This window comes from Macaca nemestrina, chromosome 15 (assembly GCF_043159975.1).
Source record: "Macaca nemestrina isolate mMacNem1 chromosome 15, mMacNem.hap1, whole genome shotgun sequence".
NCBI classification, from domain to species: Eukaryota; Metazoa; Chordata; class Mammalia; order Primates; family Cercopithecidae; genus Macaca; species Macaca nemestrina.
The window spans coordinates 23,770,454-23,788,637 of record NC_092139.1 but is presented as its reverse complement, the minus strand read 5'-3'; the positions used below and the strand labels follow the sequence as shown (position 1 = coordinate 23,788,637).

Here is an 18,184-nt window from a genome sequence, read left to right as displayed (position 1 = left end):
CTTTTGTCTTTCTAGTTCACGACTGAATTCCTAGTACTAGCATAGTACCTGGCTCATAGCTCATAGTTGATGTGTGTGTGTGTCTGTGTGTCTGTGTGTGTGTGTGTGAGTGATGCAGGGAAGCCAAAGAAGGGTCAGGATGCAATGAGAACCTGGCGAAGGAGGGACAATTACAAAAGAAGGTCTTGGGCAGATTCCATACAGGTAGTAGCCACCAATGGCATGTGGAGGACAGGATCAAGGGTTAACTCAAGAGGCTTCAAGGTTTTGAGCCACAGTGACCGGGAGGAATAGAGCTATTTGCTAAGCGGGGACCATAGAAGGGAAGGGCAGTTTCAGGAGAAGAGCTGAATCCAGGACCAAAGGGCTGTGGGGGTCATCAAAGGGACACATGCAATAGGCTTATGGGTAAATATTTCTACGGCTCTAAAAAGAAGTCAAGGCTAGAGACATTCATTTAAGAAGCTACCTGGCTGGGTGCGGTGGCTCATGCCTGTAATCCCAGCCCTTTGGGAAGCCAAGGTGGGAGGATCATTTGAGGTCACGAGTTCAAGACCAGAATGGCTAACATGGTAAAATCTCGTCTCTACTAAAAATACAAAAATTATCCAGGTGTGGTGGTGGGCACCTGTAATCCCAGCTACTTGGGAGGCTGAGGCAGGAGAATTGCTTGAACCTGGGAGGTGAGGTTGCAATGAGCTGAGATCATACCACTGCACTCCAGCCTGGGCGACAGAGCGAGACTCCATCTCAAAAAAAAAAAAAAAAAAAAAGGCTACCAAGAGGTGGGCATATAGAGAGAAGACAAGGTTGATGATATAATCTTGGGGATCCCTTAAATTGTGCTGAAATAAGAGAGGGAGAAATAAATGGTATTTGGAGAGGTAGGAAAAAAGCCAGGAGAATTAATGGTCATTGGATCCAAATGCAAAGGACCTCAAAGAATGTGCTCATCCTTGTCATTGAGGGCTGCAGGAAAGTGGAGAAGAATAGGCTACTCTATTTGGAAACTAGGAAGTCCCTGATTAGAATGGAAGCCAGACTGACAGTGTTTAAGGAATGAAAAGTAAAGCAGAAAAGGCAGCACGTGTAGATTGTCCTTTCCAAATGTTTCAAACACAGGTGAGGGCAACAGTGACCTAAGGACAACTTGGGAAGCAGGTTAGGGGTTCTAAGACTGGGCTCCATATACACACTGCTTGAGTTCAAATCATAGCCTCACCATTCAATAGCTGTGTAACTTTGGGCAAGTTAACTTACTTAACTTTCCTAAGCCTCAGTTTCCTTGTCTGTAAAATGAAGGAACAAGTAGCCCCTGTTTCATATGGTTATTGCAATGATTAAATGAAAATGTATGTGAAGCACTCAGCACAGGGCAGAGATGTGGTAAGCAACCAATTAATGTGAGACATGAATTTTGACAGGGTCAAGGAGGAAAACTGGGAGAAGGAGAAGTTGCCATGCAGGAGGGAGAGAAGATGCTCGAGTGAACTAGGCTCTGGGGAGGTGGAGGGGAGGGGATTGAGGACTTGGAGGGCTTGTGGGGAGGGAGGACAGGGAAGTAGGCCTTTTCAAAACCCAACTTTGGCTAAAGGATCACCTACTGGTTACTGAGTGAGGCAGCTACTTCTGTTCCATTTTCTTGGAAGTAATGCTGAGGCATCTAGGAGCTTCTCTCACTCTTAGAATCTTCCAGTGTTTCCTGGAGCCTGGTCTCTGCCTCTATGCCTCCCACTGCCTGCTGGTTCTCTAGTTGGAAGCAGCTGGACTCAGGCAGCCACAGGTCATCCCAGGAGCACACATTGAGATAGGGGGATTCAGAGAGAGCTGCTTCACAACTTCTATTTGGGCTATACCCTTGACACAGGCCAAATCTTTCTGTCCCCGTCACAGTTTGCATCTTCAGGTATTGCAAATGATCTTCCATGGTTAAGGTTGCTTCTGAAACACAATGCTCTCCCTGGACCTCCTAGCTAATCTGCTTATTTCCAGTGTCAATTCCACCAAACTTTTCCCCTTCTGCTGCCTGTGATTGTTCTCGTACCTGTTTAAAACCCTGTCATAGTTCACCTTGCAGTATCTCCACCGGCACTAGGAGGGCCTCTCCCACCTGCCCAGTCTACATTCGGTGTATCTTCACTTTTACCCTCTGCTCCATCCTGACCAAAGCTATGACTGTGCATATATTGCCTCTCTTCTTGCAATATCTTTTCTTCTCTTCCACGGGCTAGCACCCCCTCATCTTTCAAGAATAGCGTCCAACTAGAAACCTTTCCTAATATTGCCCCCACCACCACTGGTGAGTTGGATGTGCTCCTTTACTCAAGAGTTCCCATAGCAACTGGTAGCTGGCCCCCTCTTCCCTATCATTCCTTATACCTTAGCATTACAGTTGGGGAATACGTCTGTCTCATTATCAGACTAGGCACTCCTCCAACATGACGATTAGATCTTATAAATAGCTATATCTCTAGGGCTTAGTATAGGACCTACCAGCCTCAAATAGGTAAATAGTACCTATTTGCCTTCATTCCTCAGGGAATGCTGGTTGAATGAATAAATGTCCTAATCACAGAAAGGATGTCTTCTGGCAGGAAAACAATGGAGATACAAGTGGACTACTTTTCTTGCCCCAAGCCACATGGCCAGGATCCTACATCTTTGTTGCTTGACTGCCTCTCATTTCACAATTCAAGAGTTGCCAGCTTTCTTATTGATTCTAACCGTTTTTTTTTTGTTTTGTTTTGTTTTTTTTTTTTGAGAGGGAGTTTCCCTTTCGTTGCCCAGGCTGGAGTACAATGGTGCAATCTCGGCTCACCGCAACCTCCACCTCCCAGGTTCAAGCGATTCTCCTGCCTCAGCCTCCCTAGAAGCTTGGATTACAGGCATGCAGCACCACGCCTGGCTAATTTTGTGTTTTTAGTAGAGAGGGGGTTTCTTCATGTTGACCAGGCTGGTCTCGAACTCCCAACCTCAGGTGATCCGCCTGCCTTGGCCTCCCAAAGTGCTGGGATTACAGGCGTGAGCCACCGCGCCCGGCCTGATTCTGACCTTTTTATTCCACACATCTCAACTGTTGCTGAGCTGTTTCATTCTAGGAGGCAAAGGGCTCTTCTGGTTGTTCCTGAGATCGCCAGCCTGAATCTCCTTTCTTGAGCAGCCAGCAGGTTCTTTTCCAAGGGAATCGGAATCTTGAAAGGGCAACAGATTCTTAGGCATTGGCGGGGAGAGGTGCTAGAAGACATGGTTGTCAAAGAATTGGCAAAGTCAAGAATGTGCCAGCATCCAAGGGTCAAAATGTCAGGAGGGGCATCCTGTTCCACAGCATGCCAGCCCCAGAGGGGATGCCAAAAGGATAACAGAGGCCTTGTGAGTGCCCAGGAATCAGGTGGAGATTAGGACCAACCCATCAGAGTGCAATTAAGCAAAAGGGGGAATCAATTTAAAGGTGCTAGAACAGGAACCATGCAACCAGGCTTCAGGAGAAAGTAGGAACCAGGGTACTGAACTTCATTCATCAGGGTTCTCTCTCTCTCTTTTTTGAGACAAGGTGACACTCTGTCACCCAGGATGGAGTGCAGTGGTGCCATCTTGGCTCACTGCTGCCTCAGCCTCTCAGGTGATCCTCACCTCAGCCTCCCTAGTAGCTGAGATTACAGGCACACACCACTATGCCCAGCTAATTTCTGTTCGTAGAGACAGGATTTTGTTATGTTACGCAGGCTGGCCTCAAACTCCTAGGCTCAAATGATCCAGCCGCCTCAGGCTCCCAAAGTGTTAGGATTACAGGTGTGAGCCAAAGACCCGGCAGGGACTTCTATCTCTTATCTCTTCCTCCACCCACTTCCTTCTATTTCCTCCCCCATCTCCAGGTTTCTCTGGCCCTTCTGACAGCAAGTAGGGCCAGGAGCAGCTCCCTAATCTACATACTACAGATCTATCCACAAGAAGATAGATGGAACCATTCTCCTCTTCTGAATTCTAGAGCCTTAAGGAAGTTAACCTGAGTGGCTCAGCTTGGATCGAGTGCCCATCCTGGTCCAAGTAACTGTAGCAGCACATCTGTGTATTTGTGTATCTTGTTCCTCCATAATCTTGCAGTCCGGGGAAACTGTGCAGATGGATGGGTTCCTGAAAAGCAGGAGTTGCTTAGACAACCCTAGAGGTGTTCCGTTCTGGGAGACAAGAGTTGGGCCAGGTTGATAACTAACCTAAGAGAGTCAGAATCAAATGAATAAGAATTAAATCTTGGGTGACCACCTAGATCAAGAGTCTCGAGGTTCAGTCATTTCAAAAAGTTCAAGTCTCATTGCTTCTTGGCCTTCTGGCTAAGATCATGTGCAGCATCTGTTCTTACCAGTTTAATATCTGATACATTTTCTATCTGAGGATAATATAATAAATAGATTTTTGGAGCAAGGAGATGGAATAGGAGCTTGGTCTGTCCACTCTACACATTGACCTGGATTGCAGTACCTCCAGGAATGGTGCACCCTCTCTACCACCCCCAAAAAGTCCAAGTCTCAAGAAGTAGTCCGGAAAAAAGTGTTTTTGGATTTATCTACATTTTTTTTTTTTTCTGAGATGGAGTCTCCTTCTGTCACCCAGGCCGGAGTGTAGTGGCACCATCTCGGCTCACTGTAACCTCTGCGTCTGGGATTCAAGCAATTCTCCTTCCTCAGCCTCCCAAGTAGCTGGGATTATAGGTGTGTGCCACCATTGCCCAGCTAATTTTTGTATTTTTAGTAGAGACAGGGCTTCACCATGTTGGCCAGGCTGGTCTCGAACTCCTGACCTCAGATGATCTACCTGCCTTGGCCTCCCAAAGTGCTAAGATTACAGGCGTGAGCCACTGCACCTGGTCTAATTTTTGTAATTTTAGTAGAGATGGGTTTTCACCATGTTGGCCAGGTTGGTCTCGAACTCCTGACCTCAGGTGACCCCCCCCGCCCCCCCCGGCCTCCCAAAGTGCTGGCACTACAGGTGTGAGCCACCGCTCCTGGCTGGGTTTACCTACATTTTGGAGATGCTGCACTCCAGGTCCCTCTTTTCAAGAGTCACATAAGTATTTGCATATGGAAGACCCTGAGAAGGCGCCTGGGAAAAAAACCTGTTTAACTGTAAATATAATAATGTATGTATTTGTATGTGGACCTCTTCTTTTAGTGGATTATCTATAAACCGTCCACTGTTCCCAATGCATACTTTGGAGACAGACCTACACTACCAGTTTTCACCTGCTAGTTATTTTTATAAGGGTTGGGATGGTCCATGAGTGAACAGTCTTGATTTAAAGCAGTGTTTCCCAAACCTCATTTATTTGCCTATAACCTTCCTGGAATTTGTCTTATATGTCTCCTCTGTGCACTATTCCTATATGTTTTTATGTAAATCAATCATTTTTTTAAAAAGCCTCATCCCAGTTATATCCGTAAAACAATGGTCATTTTTTCTTATACATATTGGAATACATATCTATTAGAATTAAAATGCTTGTCCATGCACTATCAATAATCTCCTCAATTACCATATGGTGGGGACATGGGTTTGAAGTGTTAGGAGTCAGGAGTGGCCTCTGTAAGACAGAGTAAGTCAGTCAACCTCTGAGCACTGCCAGGCACACATGCTGGCAGAGTTCAGCCTGTGACAAGACCGCCTGGATATTTCCATGTCTGTGCACAGGGACGTCCTCGGTCTGCCATTGTGAAGTCTATGCTGCTTTCATGCCTACCTAGTCTTTTTTGGAGGGACCTGGAAAGCAAATGCAGGCTGGGTACGGTGGCTCATGCCTGTAATCCCAGCACTTTGAGAGGCCAAGGTGGGCAGATTATGAGGTCAGGAGTTTGAGATCGGCCTGACCAACATAGTGAAACCCGGTCTCTACTAAAATTGCAAAAATTAGCTGGGTGTGGTGGCACATGGCTGTAATCCCAGCTACCTGGGAGGCTAAGACAGGATAATCGCTTGAACCCAAGAAGCAGAGGTTGCAGTGAGCCGAGATGGCGCCACTGCACTCCAGCCTGGGTGACAGAGTGAGACTCTGTCTCAAAAAAAAAAAAAAAAAAAAAGCAAATGCAGATTCTCCCTGAGAAATGGGGGTTGGGAGAGTGGAGTAGTGTGGATGTACCATTTTTCCTGAAGGCAGTCCTCAAATTATCTTGGACTCACTGCAGCAAGCAGATGCCTCATCTTCTGGCCAGGGATTGATCCTGAGATGGGAAGAGTATGAGAAGAGACACCAAGAGCAAGGCAAAACTGGCTCTGGCAGCTTGCTTCAGAGAAAGAGTATAGCTTTGGAGTCAGGCCAACCTGAGGATGAATCCAAGACTCAGCACTTACTAGGTGCCTGCCCTCAAACAATTATTTTTTGATAGTCTATTAAAGACCCACAATGATCACCACAGAATGGACGAGGAAACTGGGACTCAGAGAAGTTAGACAACTTGCCTGAGATCACACAGGTAACAAACAGCAGAGCAGAATTCAAACCTAAGTTGATTTGACTTCCAAATGTGTGCTCCTAACCAAAGCAGGGTAACCTGCTTTGATTTGCCCATTTCTTGAGCACCTCTTCTGTAGGAGTGTCTGTTGCTAGGTGCTGGGAATTCAGTGGTAGGCAAGATGGACAAGATTCCCCCCCACCCCCTCACAGACCTTGCTTTCTATAGGGGAAATAGACAGGAAAGCAATTACTCCATTTGTAACTTAATAACAAGTGTCATAAGTGTTACAAAGGAGATAGATACTACAAGGCACCCTTTGTTTTATTTTTGTTATTTATTTTTTGAGATTCACTCCCTCTGTAGCCCAGGCTGGAGTACAGTGGTGCGGTCTCGGCTCACTGCAACCTCTGCCTCCCGGGTTCAAGCAATTCTCCTGCCTCAGCCTCCCAAATAGCTGGTGTGCACCACTACATTCTGCTAATATTTGTATTTTTAGTAGAGACAGGATTTCACCATGTTGGCCAAGCTGTTGTTGAACTCCTGACCTCCAGTGATCCACCTACATTGACCTCCCAAAGTGCTGTGGTTACAGGCGTTAGCCACCATGCCTGGCCTATAAGGCACCCTTGGTCAGCCAGTGGAAGCAGGGTCAGTAGTGTGCCTGGAAGTCACTTTGAAAAAGTGATATTTAGGTTGATCTTGAAGCATTCACAAGGTGTGGTAAACACATCTAATGTTTACCATTAGATGTGATAAAGATACTGATGGTCCACTGGATGAACATTTTTCATATTTACTTCCAAATGATTTCATAGATACTATTTCACAGATAACAGGATTAAGGTAAATAAAAAGGAGATCAATTAAAATATTAAAAATAATAGTGAAAGTGGTAATAGATGCGGCAATATCCACAAAGGAGTAATGGTTCGATTAGCATGTTGAAAAGATCACTTTGGTAATTGTTGGAATGCAGTTTAGGAGAGGGCCAAGAATGGAAGCAGCAATCCGTTAGAGTGTAGTGTTTTGGAGTGCAGTGCTTTTTTGTGTTTTGTTTTGTTTTTGTTTTTAGACTGCGTCTTACTCTGTTGCCCAGGCTGGAGTGCAGTGCAGCCTCGACCTCCTCTGGCTCAGGTGATCCTCCCACCTTAGCCTCCCGAGTAGCCAGGACTACAGGCACATGCCACCACGCCCTGCCAGTTTTTGTGTTTTTTTTTTTTGTAGAGTCGGGGTTTTGCCATGTTGTCCAGGCTGGTCTTGAACTCCTGGGTTCAAGTGATCTGCCAGCCTCAGCCTCCCAAAGTGCTAAGATTACAAGTGTGAGACACCACCCCCGGCCAGCGTATTGTATTAATCCAAGCAAGAGAACGCGGACTTCAAAGGCTTATGGGCGGCAGAGAGAAGTAGATGGAGTGAAGAGAAGTAATCAGCGGGACTGGTGGGAAATGAGGGAAAGGAAGGTGTCAGGATGGGGCTTTTTCTAGCTAAGTAGAGTTGAGTTCATCCCCAGAGAAGCTTGAGAGGCATCCAACTATAGATGCAAGGTAGGTGGTTGTTGGTGCCTTGTCTTTAAGACAGTTTGCCTTTTGTAAAACAGGCGACCTCACAGAGCTATTGTTCAGAATTCAGAGCTGGTCACAGAATAGATGCTCTATAAAAGGTAGTTCTATTCCCCATTTGCTCCGTCCTCCCAGCATGCTAGGGATACAGACGCGGATAGAGACAGGTTCAGTTCCCTTTGGTCTCTTGCATTCCTCCTCCCCTCAGCACAATTCCTGGGCTCATAGCGGATACTTAGTAAGTATTTGTAGAATGAACCAAAGAAATCAGACCCTTGGTGACCCAGGGCTACATGTACTCGGCGGAAAACTGGGGCTAAACCGGACCCTTGGTTGGTTGAAAAATTAAAATAATTTTTAACAAGTGGGCGTGAAATACTCCAGAAGTTGGAGGGCTTGGACAAAGGCTGGGGAGGGGACTCCTCCCACCAGGCAGCCTCAGGGCCGGCTTAGCAAGAAAGGAGGCGCCGGGGAGACCTCTGGGGTCCCGGCTGCCAAGGTACTCGCTGCTCCAAATAGATGGGAACGCGGGACACCAGCTCGCCCAAGATCGCCTGGGTCCCGCCGCGGCCTTTAAAGGCCCACCACGTGGCTGCGCGGCCAGCCCTGGCCCGGAGGCGGTGCCCGGGTGGCGCCTGCGCACTGCCTAGCAGAGGGGTCGGGGTTCCGAGAAAAGGCGTCGGGAGAGGAAGGGGAGGCTGCTTGGGGTGGGACGCCGTGGGAGGAGTCGGCTCCTTATGCAAATCACAGCGGCGCGCGCACGGTCCGGAGGCGGGGCTTGCGATGCGAAGCCGGGTCCGTCAGGCGAACCGCGAGGGGGCGGGCCGCAACCCTCGGCCTCTTTCCGCGATCGCTGACGTCGTCGACGTGTTGTTTAAAAGCGACCGCGCAGGCGCAGTGAGCCCAAATGCGAACTTAGGCTGTTACACAACTGGTGGGGTCTGTTCTCGCCGCCCGCCCGGCAGTCAGGCAGCGTCGCCGCCGTGGTAGCAGCCTCAGCCGTTTCTGGAGTCTCGGGCCCACAGTCACCGCCGCTTACCTGCGCCTCCTCGAGGCTCCGGGGTCCCCGTCCGCCCGCACAGGCCGGTTCGCCGTCTGCGTCTCCCCCACGCCGCCTAGCCTGCCGCCGCGCTCGTCGCTCCGGGCCGACATGAGTGGGGACCACCTCCACAACGATTCCCAGGTACGGCCCGGCCTGACCCCGGCAGCCCTGGACCCCAGCCTGGCCGTCCCGCGACCCCCGGCGCAGGCCCCTACCCCAGCCCCGGCCCGGCCGCTTTGACAGGCCGGGGCCCCCGGCGAGGTGCCGCCCGCCGGAGTAGATCGGCTCGCTAGGCCGCGAACAAGGGCCGCGAAGTTACAGTTCGAGGGGGGATGGTTGCCCTCCGTGGCTACCCCCGGGACCCCGTCCTCCCTGGGGGCGCAGGGTGGGCCAGACCCCCAGCCGCGCGCGCTCGCCGCCAGAGGGGTTAAAGTGGCTGTTGTTTGATATTCTCTCCTTTTCTTTTTCCAGATCGAAGCGGATTTCCGATTGAATGGTGAGTGTGCCCCCTGCCCCGACCCCGGGGCCCCCCAGCCGCCGGCCGCCTCCCCCGCGCCCTGCCGGTGCCGGGCAGAGGACAGACATGGCGTCCCAGAGACTAAGTCCCGGCTCCTCGCTCACCGGCCCCATTGTTCCCATCGGGCCGCCTCTTGACCCCCTTTCCGGGGACCCCAGCTCCCCCAGATCCCGGCCCTCCCAAGAGGGGGCAACGGAGACCCGGTGTCGTCCGCCACCCGGCCTCGGGCGGTCTTTCCGGGCCGGGATTCCTCCCGGGAAAGTCGCCTTGTCGACGGTCGGGACTTAGTCTCTGCGCCATTTTCTTTTTCTCTCTCCTCTCCTTTCTGTGCCTGTGTCTCTTTCTCTCCCTCCCTCGGCTCCTTCCTTGAGCTGCCCAGAACGAGATTTCTGCAGAGCAAAGCTATATAAATCACATACTTCACCAGAGAGGGAAGGATGGGGGACTGAATTATTATTTTTTAAACTTTATTTTGGGGGTTATTCCCTTTCTGCTTCATGTTTGTTTCCTTTTTTGCTTCCAGAATGAAAGATTTCCTTAGGCAACTGTTAATTTTTTTTTTTTCAATAGGATGTTTATGATAGGAATTATGGCTCTAAAACTAAAGTCACCGTTTGTGGAGTTCTTTACGTTTCCAGGTTGTTTTTCCCAAGTTACGTTCTTTGCAAAGGTAGCAGTACCTCACTAAAGAAAGTTTGCAAGTTCTCTGTGGGTCACCCAATGTAAATGTTGGATTTTTAAAAAATTAAACTGTTAGTGACTGGAACTTTTCATTGTGGCTGAGGTTCCCAATGTAGTGTTTTTTTGGAAACGCAGTTTAGTTTGTACTTGTTGGAAGGAAAGATTGTTGAGCATCTCTTGTGGACCTGGTGTGTTGGCCTTTTCGTTTGGGCTGTAGGGAGGAAAAAAGGATTTTATTTATTGAAACAAAGAGTGTCCAGCACCCACCCCTGCTTCCTGTTCATTCTTTTTCACGAGCCACTGTTTTTCAGGAATCAAGAACTAGCTTGTTTTTTCCAATTCTTTATGTTTTTGAACCCTTTTCAGTCAAATCAAGGCATTTATTCTTTGTGTATTTCCACTTCAGTTACCCAGGGAAGATTCCTCCAATAAAAAACTCATCCTTGCAGGCTTTCGAACAACCCTGTTGAAGGAGAAGGTACCTTCTGTAGTGTGCTGGGAATTCCCACTGATTTTGATGGTGCATAATCCTGCTCAATTGAGTCTGAGTTCCGGGAACCTCTCCAATGGGAGAAGCTGATGAGTAGGTTTTCTAGTGTTGTAATCAGCAGTCCATCATGTTAGCCTGCTCTACTGAGAGCAACCTTATGTTCAGAGTTTGAAGTGGGGTATCCAGCAGGAGAGAATCTGGTTTAAAGTATGGCATTTCTTGAGCACCAGTTATGTGCCAACCACTGTGCTTAGTGTAGAGCTGATCCTGTAACCACAACACTCCTTTGCTCTCAATTCAGTCTATTGGGGGAGACATTATTAGTTAATTATAAGGTAATTACTGGGGCATATGTGTACCCAAAATGCTTTGAAGTATAGGGGACTTAATTTTATCTGAAGATGGGGAAGTTTCTCAGAGGTGACTTCTGAGCTGAGGGTTGTGGAAGACTGGATGCAGAGAATTGTCGGGTTGGAGTGTTTCTTAAGTACATTTAACCAACCTATCACGATTTTAAAAGAGGGAGGAGGTGAGGCCTGCAGTTTAGAAAACCACAGTATAGACATGTTTCTTTGGGATACAGGGGCAAAGAAAGGATGTGCAGGTGAGGCTGTAAGAAGTCCTTTTGACTTCGCTAGAGGAAGGTGGGATCTTAATATAGAATGTATTCTTTTGGCTGTCAGGCTGGGCTGAGTAGGTAATGTAAGTAATGAAACAAAGTTTAGCCCTTTCTTCTTGTGAGAAAGTTAACTTACATGGTTCTCACCTAAGTCACGTGAATGATTGTGAGCTGGTTAGGTTATTGATCTTTACTGACATATTTATAGAGGCTGAAGTAATCTGCCTATGTTGACTTTTAGAAGTGTTGGCTCACATTTAATAGCAATAATAGCTATTATTTATTGAATACTTACTGCCAGGCATGAATCTCAGCTCTTTCCATGGGTCATCTAATTAGATGTAATCCTTGGAAGGACCATCATGAGTTAGGTCCTATTATTTCTGTTTTGTAGATGAGGGAACTCAGGCTTCAGTGTATTTACTAGCTTGCCCAAGGGCCGTGAGTTGACCACTCTAAATCCCATGAGCTGAGCCACTATGCTAAAGTGATACTGTATGATACTAGCATGAAAAAATAAAAAGCCGCAAATCTCTGTTTTCTTACAGAGCTGAAAAAGGAGAGAGGGAAGGAAGGATTTGATAATTTGTCATTTGCTTTTTATCTAAACATGCTTCTTCAAAAGAAAAAGCGCTTTGACTGTCTCCCTGCCACCATAAAGGTCTGACACTGGTGTAATTATTCTTTGTGAATATTGTCTGGAAGATGTGGTGTTAGTAACTATGCTTGCTGTCTCAAGTAATACATTGTTAACCAGTGATTGATTTATGTAACTATGAAAGACACTTTTAAAAAAGTAGAAATCAACGTTTACTTACGCCCAGATATGTCATTATTGAACTTTGTATTAAGAGGATATTGCTTAAGCATGATTTTAAGAGGGCCTAACCCATCTTACAGATTAACTGTACAAGTTCATATATTAAAATCAAACGTCTCTCATTTTGCCTGCCCTCATCCCCTAAGATATAAAAGATTCCCCCCGCCCCACCCCCCACACCTTTTGGAGTTCATTCTTCACAATATTTAAAATTGTAGCTGTTTGTATGTAATTTAGAACATTCTGGCCCATACTCAACTGCTGGGAAACTCTGTTATTTATATTTAAAACGTTGACAGTGAGTTAGGAATTTGGAGCAGAAACCGTATCTAGGTCTAAGTGAAAAGACTTCCTAAGTATTGGTAGAACAAACTGTAGTGGGGCTGAGTCATTATTACAGTACTGTACAGGCTGCGTAGCACTCTGTAGAATTGATAATGCTAATACCAGGTTAAAGTGTTAGCGATTCTTCTGGTGTTTCAGATGTCTTCAAGTTTTTACCTGTCTGCAATGGAGATAGGGAGTCCTCCCCCAATTGACCCCCTTAGCGAATCTCAATACTTGACTCCATCAGTCTTTAGTCTAAGAAATGATATATGGGATCATGGTTTGACATCTTGCGCTGATTCTGGTTGGCTTAATGGAATCAAATTGGATGAAGGTAATTAAATATGAATTGTTTCTGATGCTAATAGACGGTTGTACTTCTGTGCCATTGGGTATGGATTGGAATGGGCGGTAGCATAGCTGATTGTGGTGGGGGGGATTTCAGGTAGCTGATGATGTGGCTTTCTGAAAATTGCCATTACATTTTTAAAGCTGAAAAGTGATGGTACCACCAAATGAAATCTGCAGCATCCTCAATCAGGAAATACTTAAGCATTATGCTCCAAGGTGGTTGTCTTTCCTTACGTCGCAACTGGACTCCTTGAGGCACCTTTTTAGAATTAGTGAGCCGCTAGGATTTTTATACTACACTTTGACATAAAACAAAGTTGCTTGTCAACATGTCTTTTTTAGTTTACCAGCATATCAGATCTCACAAACAAATTTTAGGCTAGGATTGGATGTTTCTGGTAAAAACAAGAAAATCCAGGCATCACTAAAAGAATCATAAATATGTTGTGGCTTGAAAGGTGCAAACTGAATAATATAGCTAGCAGTAACAGTCACCAACTCCTGCTTTTCTTTGGTTCAGTAGATAGAGTAAAATGGAAAATAGGAAACCAAGGTCAGTCCTCAAATCTCGTTTTAACCAATAGCAGCAAAAAAAAAAAAAAAAAAGAAAAAAAGGAATTGAGTCTTTTTCCCCTTGCTGTCAGCATAAAGATGAGGAATTGAGAGAGTTGGAAAGACATTCATTAGTTTGTTCAGATTATTAAATAACATATCTTAAAGTCTATATTCCAAAATTGGGCTGTGAAGTTTTTTTGTTTTGCTTGTTTTCAGTGCGTGTGTGGGGTGGGGAGGTGCAAAAAAAAGTTTGCCTTTTAATATACAACTGTGTTGTATATTAATTATATAATAACAGTTGTCCCCTGCTGCTAGTGGTATGGAAAATGATTCTGTTGTGCTTTCTGAATGCATATCATTTTAGAAGATTTCAGATTATACTAAAACCATGTTATTTCATGTTAGTTGGACATGAATGCATATTTACATGACACATCATTATCAACTTTTGCCTTTTGCCATCTTTTTAGTGCAAAGTAAAACTGATACTCTTCAAATCCAAAGTTGTTTCCTCAGAAGTGTGTTTTGTGAGGGATTGCATCTTTCCCACGTGGAAACTGCGTCCAACTCCAGTAAACTGGGTTCACTTGGGAAAATGAATTCAAATGTAATTAGTTTGAATGAAGCTGTGGAAATGTTTGAAATGAGTATTTTGACGTTGGACCTGGAGGTTTAAAAAAAAAAACAGAACTCTTGAAAGAATAGTAAAATATATTGGATGTGGAGGTGAGAGTCAGTTGAATTTTCTGTGTTGTGTGGTTTAGATTATCTGACTGTCCCTTAATTATTTTGAAACCATTAACTTTGGATAATAAGGGCATTTAGGCAAACAGTTGACACATGGATTTCTTAAGGTAAAGAGTTTAGAGACTTCCAAACTAGCCCTTAAGAGGCAAATGGGTATCGTGTTTAAAGGAAGCTTTCAGATTGTGTTTAAACTTTGAGTAGTAATATTTGGAACAGGTCTTTTCTCCCTATTTCCATGTCTCAAACATCTCAAGTTTGAGCAGCAGCTTTCTATCCCCATGGCTACAGACCAATAGCTGCAGTAGAAAATCTAAAATAGAGGCCAGGGTTGAAATAATTAGCATTTTGCCAATCCCCACCCTCCCTGCCACCTGCGTGTCTAGATGTGGGCAGTATGTGCTGTGTTGATAGCATAGGGCCTGGGAAGGGTGGACAAAGTTTGAGGGTTGTGGGGAAGCTTGTAGATGAATGTCTATTAGATATTAATGGTATTTTGGTGGTATTATAAGAAATGGCTGATAGTTTGCTGAAATGATTTTGTAGTAAATAGATATTGTTGAACATTTTCTGTGTGTATAAGAAAGATCCTAGATATTTTTCAAACTGGGAGAGAAGTGACATTACCGGTATCTCATGCATATCTCTGGAGTATATAGATCGTAATATCAACTTTGGCTATCTGTATCAAAGTTTGTATTAACTGTTTTTGTGTCATTTATGTCTCAACGTTTAGTGAAGAAAGAAATTCCAAGGGAGGTAGGCAACTTTTAATTTTAACTTCTTTCCTTTTTTTTGAGCCGGGTAGAGGGCAGACAGGGTTTCTGTTTGTTGCCCAGGCTGGAGTGCAGTAGTGTGATCTCGGCTTCCTGCAACTTCTGCCTCCTGGGCTCAAGCGATCCTCCCACCTCACCCTCCCAAGTAGCTGGAACTACAGGTGCACGCTACCATGCTGGGCTAAATTTTGCACTTTTTGTAGAGACGAGTTTTCTCGCCATGTTGCCCAGGCTGGTCTTGAACGCCTGGGCCCAAGCAGCGTGCCTGCCTCAGCCTCTCAAAATGCTGGGATCACAGGCTTCAGCCACTGTGCCCGACCCTTAATTTCCTTTTGGTAGGTATTCGTTTTTCATTTGTTGTCTTAAGCTTCTAGTTTCACCCACTTATCTCTCTGCTAAATTTTTCTGAAATGTGTAATAAATGTTTTAATTTACCATCTTTCCTTCTACCCTTCCCATCAGATTTGGGGTGGGGAGGCAGCTCTACCAGGCCATTAATTCCCCTCTGAGCCTTTGAAATTCACATTTTTGTTTCTGTGGATTCAAGGAGCCTAAAGAACACAGTTCATTAGCATACCTAAGAAACACCTAGGTAAGCTCCAACAAAAGATGTTAAAGCAATCAGCATTTTTAGGGACTTTAGATCTCCAGTATTTGTTGTTGTAAATGATGATGTTGGGAAAAAAATTTCACAGGTCCCTGGGTATTCTGACGTTTTCCTGTATTTTAAGAATGAAACTGACCCAGTCAGCACATGGTCCCATTATTCTTTATATTGTTTTTCTTAGCACACCCTAGCAAAGATAGATGCCTAGGACTTTTCTTGGCTGTTGGAGTTTACAGAAAAAAAGTTCTTTGTTGAAGGTTAGTCCTCCACCAGAATAATACACCCTTTTGCCCCTTAATAGAAGTCCAAATGTTAATCTTGCTATCATATATGTATGAATACCCAAATTTATAAAGCTTTGTAGGTATATTACTGATTGTGCAGGAGACTAGTAGGTTTCAGAATCATTGTCATTTGTGGATCTTATTGGCTAAGACCCTTTACCTAACCTGACTCCAGTAAGGTAGCCCCTTTGTTTCCTTCTCGTTGTCTGAGCTCTTGCCAAGCAGCAGAAGGAGAAGTGGGATGAAGGGAACTAATTTTGAAAACGTATTAGGCACCACATTTTTATGTGCATTAAATCTGAATTGAATGAAGATAGTATAGATTGCACAGGCTTATGGAGAGAACCAGAGACCAGGAAAGGAAATGTTTTTTTCTTTTTACCCTTTATTCCTTTTCATGTCCCCTTTTTGATAACGTGCTGCTTTGGTCCAGATTCTGGAAACCCCACTCAGGCTGTAATTGGTAAGCTTCTAGTACAGGTGTCACAACCTGCCCTTGATTATCTGCTGGTAGGGATAGCTTGGACCCTTTGTGTGTGGAATGTTAGGTCTAGGGTGTAGCGGTGAAGAGTGGGGGTGTGAGGACAGCTGTGTTAAAAGAGAAAATTGGTATAGGATTCAGAAAAATCTAGATAAGTCCCTATTTTTCCTATGAAATGTGGGCTGGCCACTGAACCTTGTTTTCTCATCCATAAGCAAGGATAATATTTATGTTTCACAAACTATTGAGAACTGGATAAGTATATGAAGGTGCCTCTCTGTCCTCATTGTAAAATGTAAACTTCGATCAGACAGCTTCTATTCTCAACTGGATCTTTATTTTGAATGTTAGGTTTGAAATAGTGATTGATGTTGGGGAGTCTTTCACTGGTATTCCGTGTTAGTTTTAAATCTTCTTGACATTTACACAGTGAATTGTACCATGTAACTAGTGTTGTTGAGTCTTTACCTAATTGAATCAGCATAGCCTACACTGATCTCTTCCAATTACAAAGTAGTCACTGTAAAGTAAAAGGTGTCTTCATATCTAGGTTTGGGCTAAGTAGGAGCCAATGTATGTCTGGTTCCTACTTTTCTAAGAACGAGTTTACAGCAAAGTGGTCATTGCCGAAAGAACTTCTAGCAGTACTGAAGATGGGCTCAGAAATGAAAGAAGTCTATTGATGTGACTAATTTCTCAACCATTTAATAGAATTATGGATTTTCTATTAAAAATAACCTCAACCTTTTCGATGCATTTAATAAAATGCCACGTTCATTATTTGTTAATTTTTTTTAACTACAAAGTTCAATATGTCTTGTGTCAGCATATTTTTTCAAAGGCCACTATTTTACTTCTCCCCCAAAGCATTTTAAATTGAACAGAGAAGTCTCAAAGCACCTGAGAATTCAGTTTTTCATTTATTCAAATAGTTGCTTAAAGTGACCAACTCGGTTTTCTTTGAAATAGTAATTCTTGGGAATAAGAATACCTTAAATAATATAATAAAGCTTATCTGGGAGAATTTAGTACCAAATGCCATGTTAACAGTTACACGTGAGTATAGGCATTTGGGAGATTCCATGAAAAAACTTGATAAATTCAGCAGAAATTTCAGTAATGGCTCATAAGTCTAGCTAATGCTGAATATTGAATTGCCTTGAATTTGTTATTTTGGAAGTGCTACTTAAAGGAAATAAACGAAAGTCATTTAAGGATGTGTTCACTAGTGTTCATTAGCTTTAAGCCAAATGGATCTTAGTAGAGATCTTACGCCATTCAGCAAAATGATTATCACAGAAGCATCACAACAGGCGCAGACTTAAATTCAATTAAAAGTAGGCAGGAGGACATAATTTTGTAGTGTAGAATTTATGGAATAGGGCCTAATTTTAAAGAATCTTAAAAGATAAACATCTCAGGAAAAATATAGTTCATAAAATATGGGAAAAAAATCTGGGAAGATGGGTATTTGTAAATGCTCTGTAGCTCTATTGCCCTCAGTATACAAGGAATGTGTCCGCAATAGGGTTGGATTTAAGTCTTCAAAGCTTTGGTCTCTTTTTCTTTCGTGTTCTTCTGATACAGAGTGCGAATAGTCTCCCGCCCCTCAACCCCACCTACATCCCCACCACCCCATAATAGAGACTTAAAGGGAATTTAAATTCGAGTTCTTGAGCTTCTGCTCAATGGCTAGGTCTTTGAACAAGTTAATATCAGAGCCTTAGTTCTTCACCTGTAAAGTAGGTTTAATACTTACTTTACAACATTGAGGATTAAAGAGCATGTGAGGATTACTTTATGAAAGGTGAAGCTTAGAACAGAATTTTTAGTTCCTTGCCAATGCCAAAAAAAAAAACAAACCCCAACACCTTTTTCAGAATTGCTT

The 18,184-nt window shown here is 44.5% G+C and overlaps 1 protein-coding gene, 1 long non-coding RNA gene and 1 other non-coding gene across 3 annotated transcripts in view; all 3 read left to right on the top strand.

Moving 5' to 3' along the window:
- Positions 1-5,507, top strand: part of LOC112429257 (uncharacterized) — a 47,871-nt gene extending 42,364 nt beyond the window's left edge. Inside the window, exon 3 of the long non-coding RNA XR_003021445.2 lies at positions 3,873-5,507. This is a non-coding gene — a long non-coding RNA (uncharacterized lncRNA). The remainder of the gene's footprint in view (positions 1-3,872) is intronic.
- On the top strand, positions 4,309-4,498 carry LOC112429304 (U2 spliceosomal RNA). The gene has a single exon (XR_003021495.1). It is a non-coding gene; the product is annotated as a U2 spliceosomal RNA (small nuclear RNA).
- Positions 5,508-8,905: 3,398 nt separating the features above from the next.
- LOC105496356 (DNA topoisomerase I) overlaps positions 8,906-18,184 on the top strand; it is a 95,458-nt gene continuing 86,179 nt past the window's right edge. The window contains exons 1-2 of the mRNA XM_011766692.3: positions 8,906-9,185; positions 9,516-9,540. Coding sequence (XP_011764994.1) covers positions 9,153-9,185; positions 9,516-9,540 — 58 coding nt within the window. The 5' untranslated portion in view covers positions 8,906-9,152. The remainder of the gene's footprint in view (positions 9,186-9,515; positions 9,541-18,184) is intronic.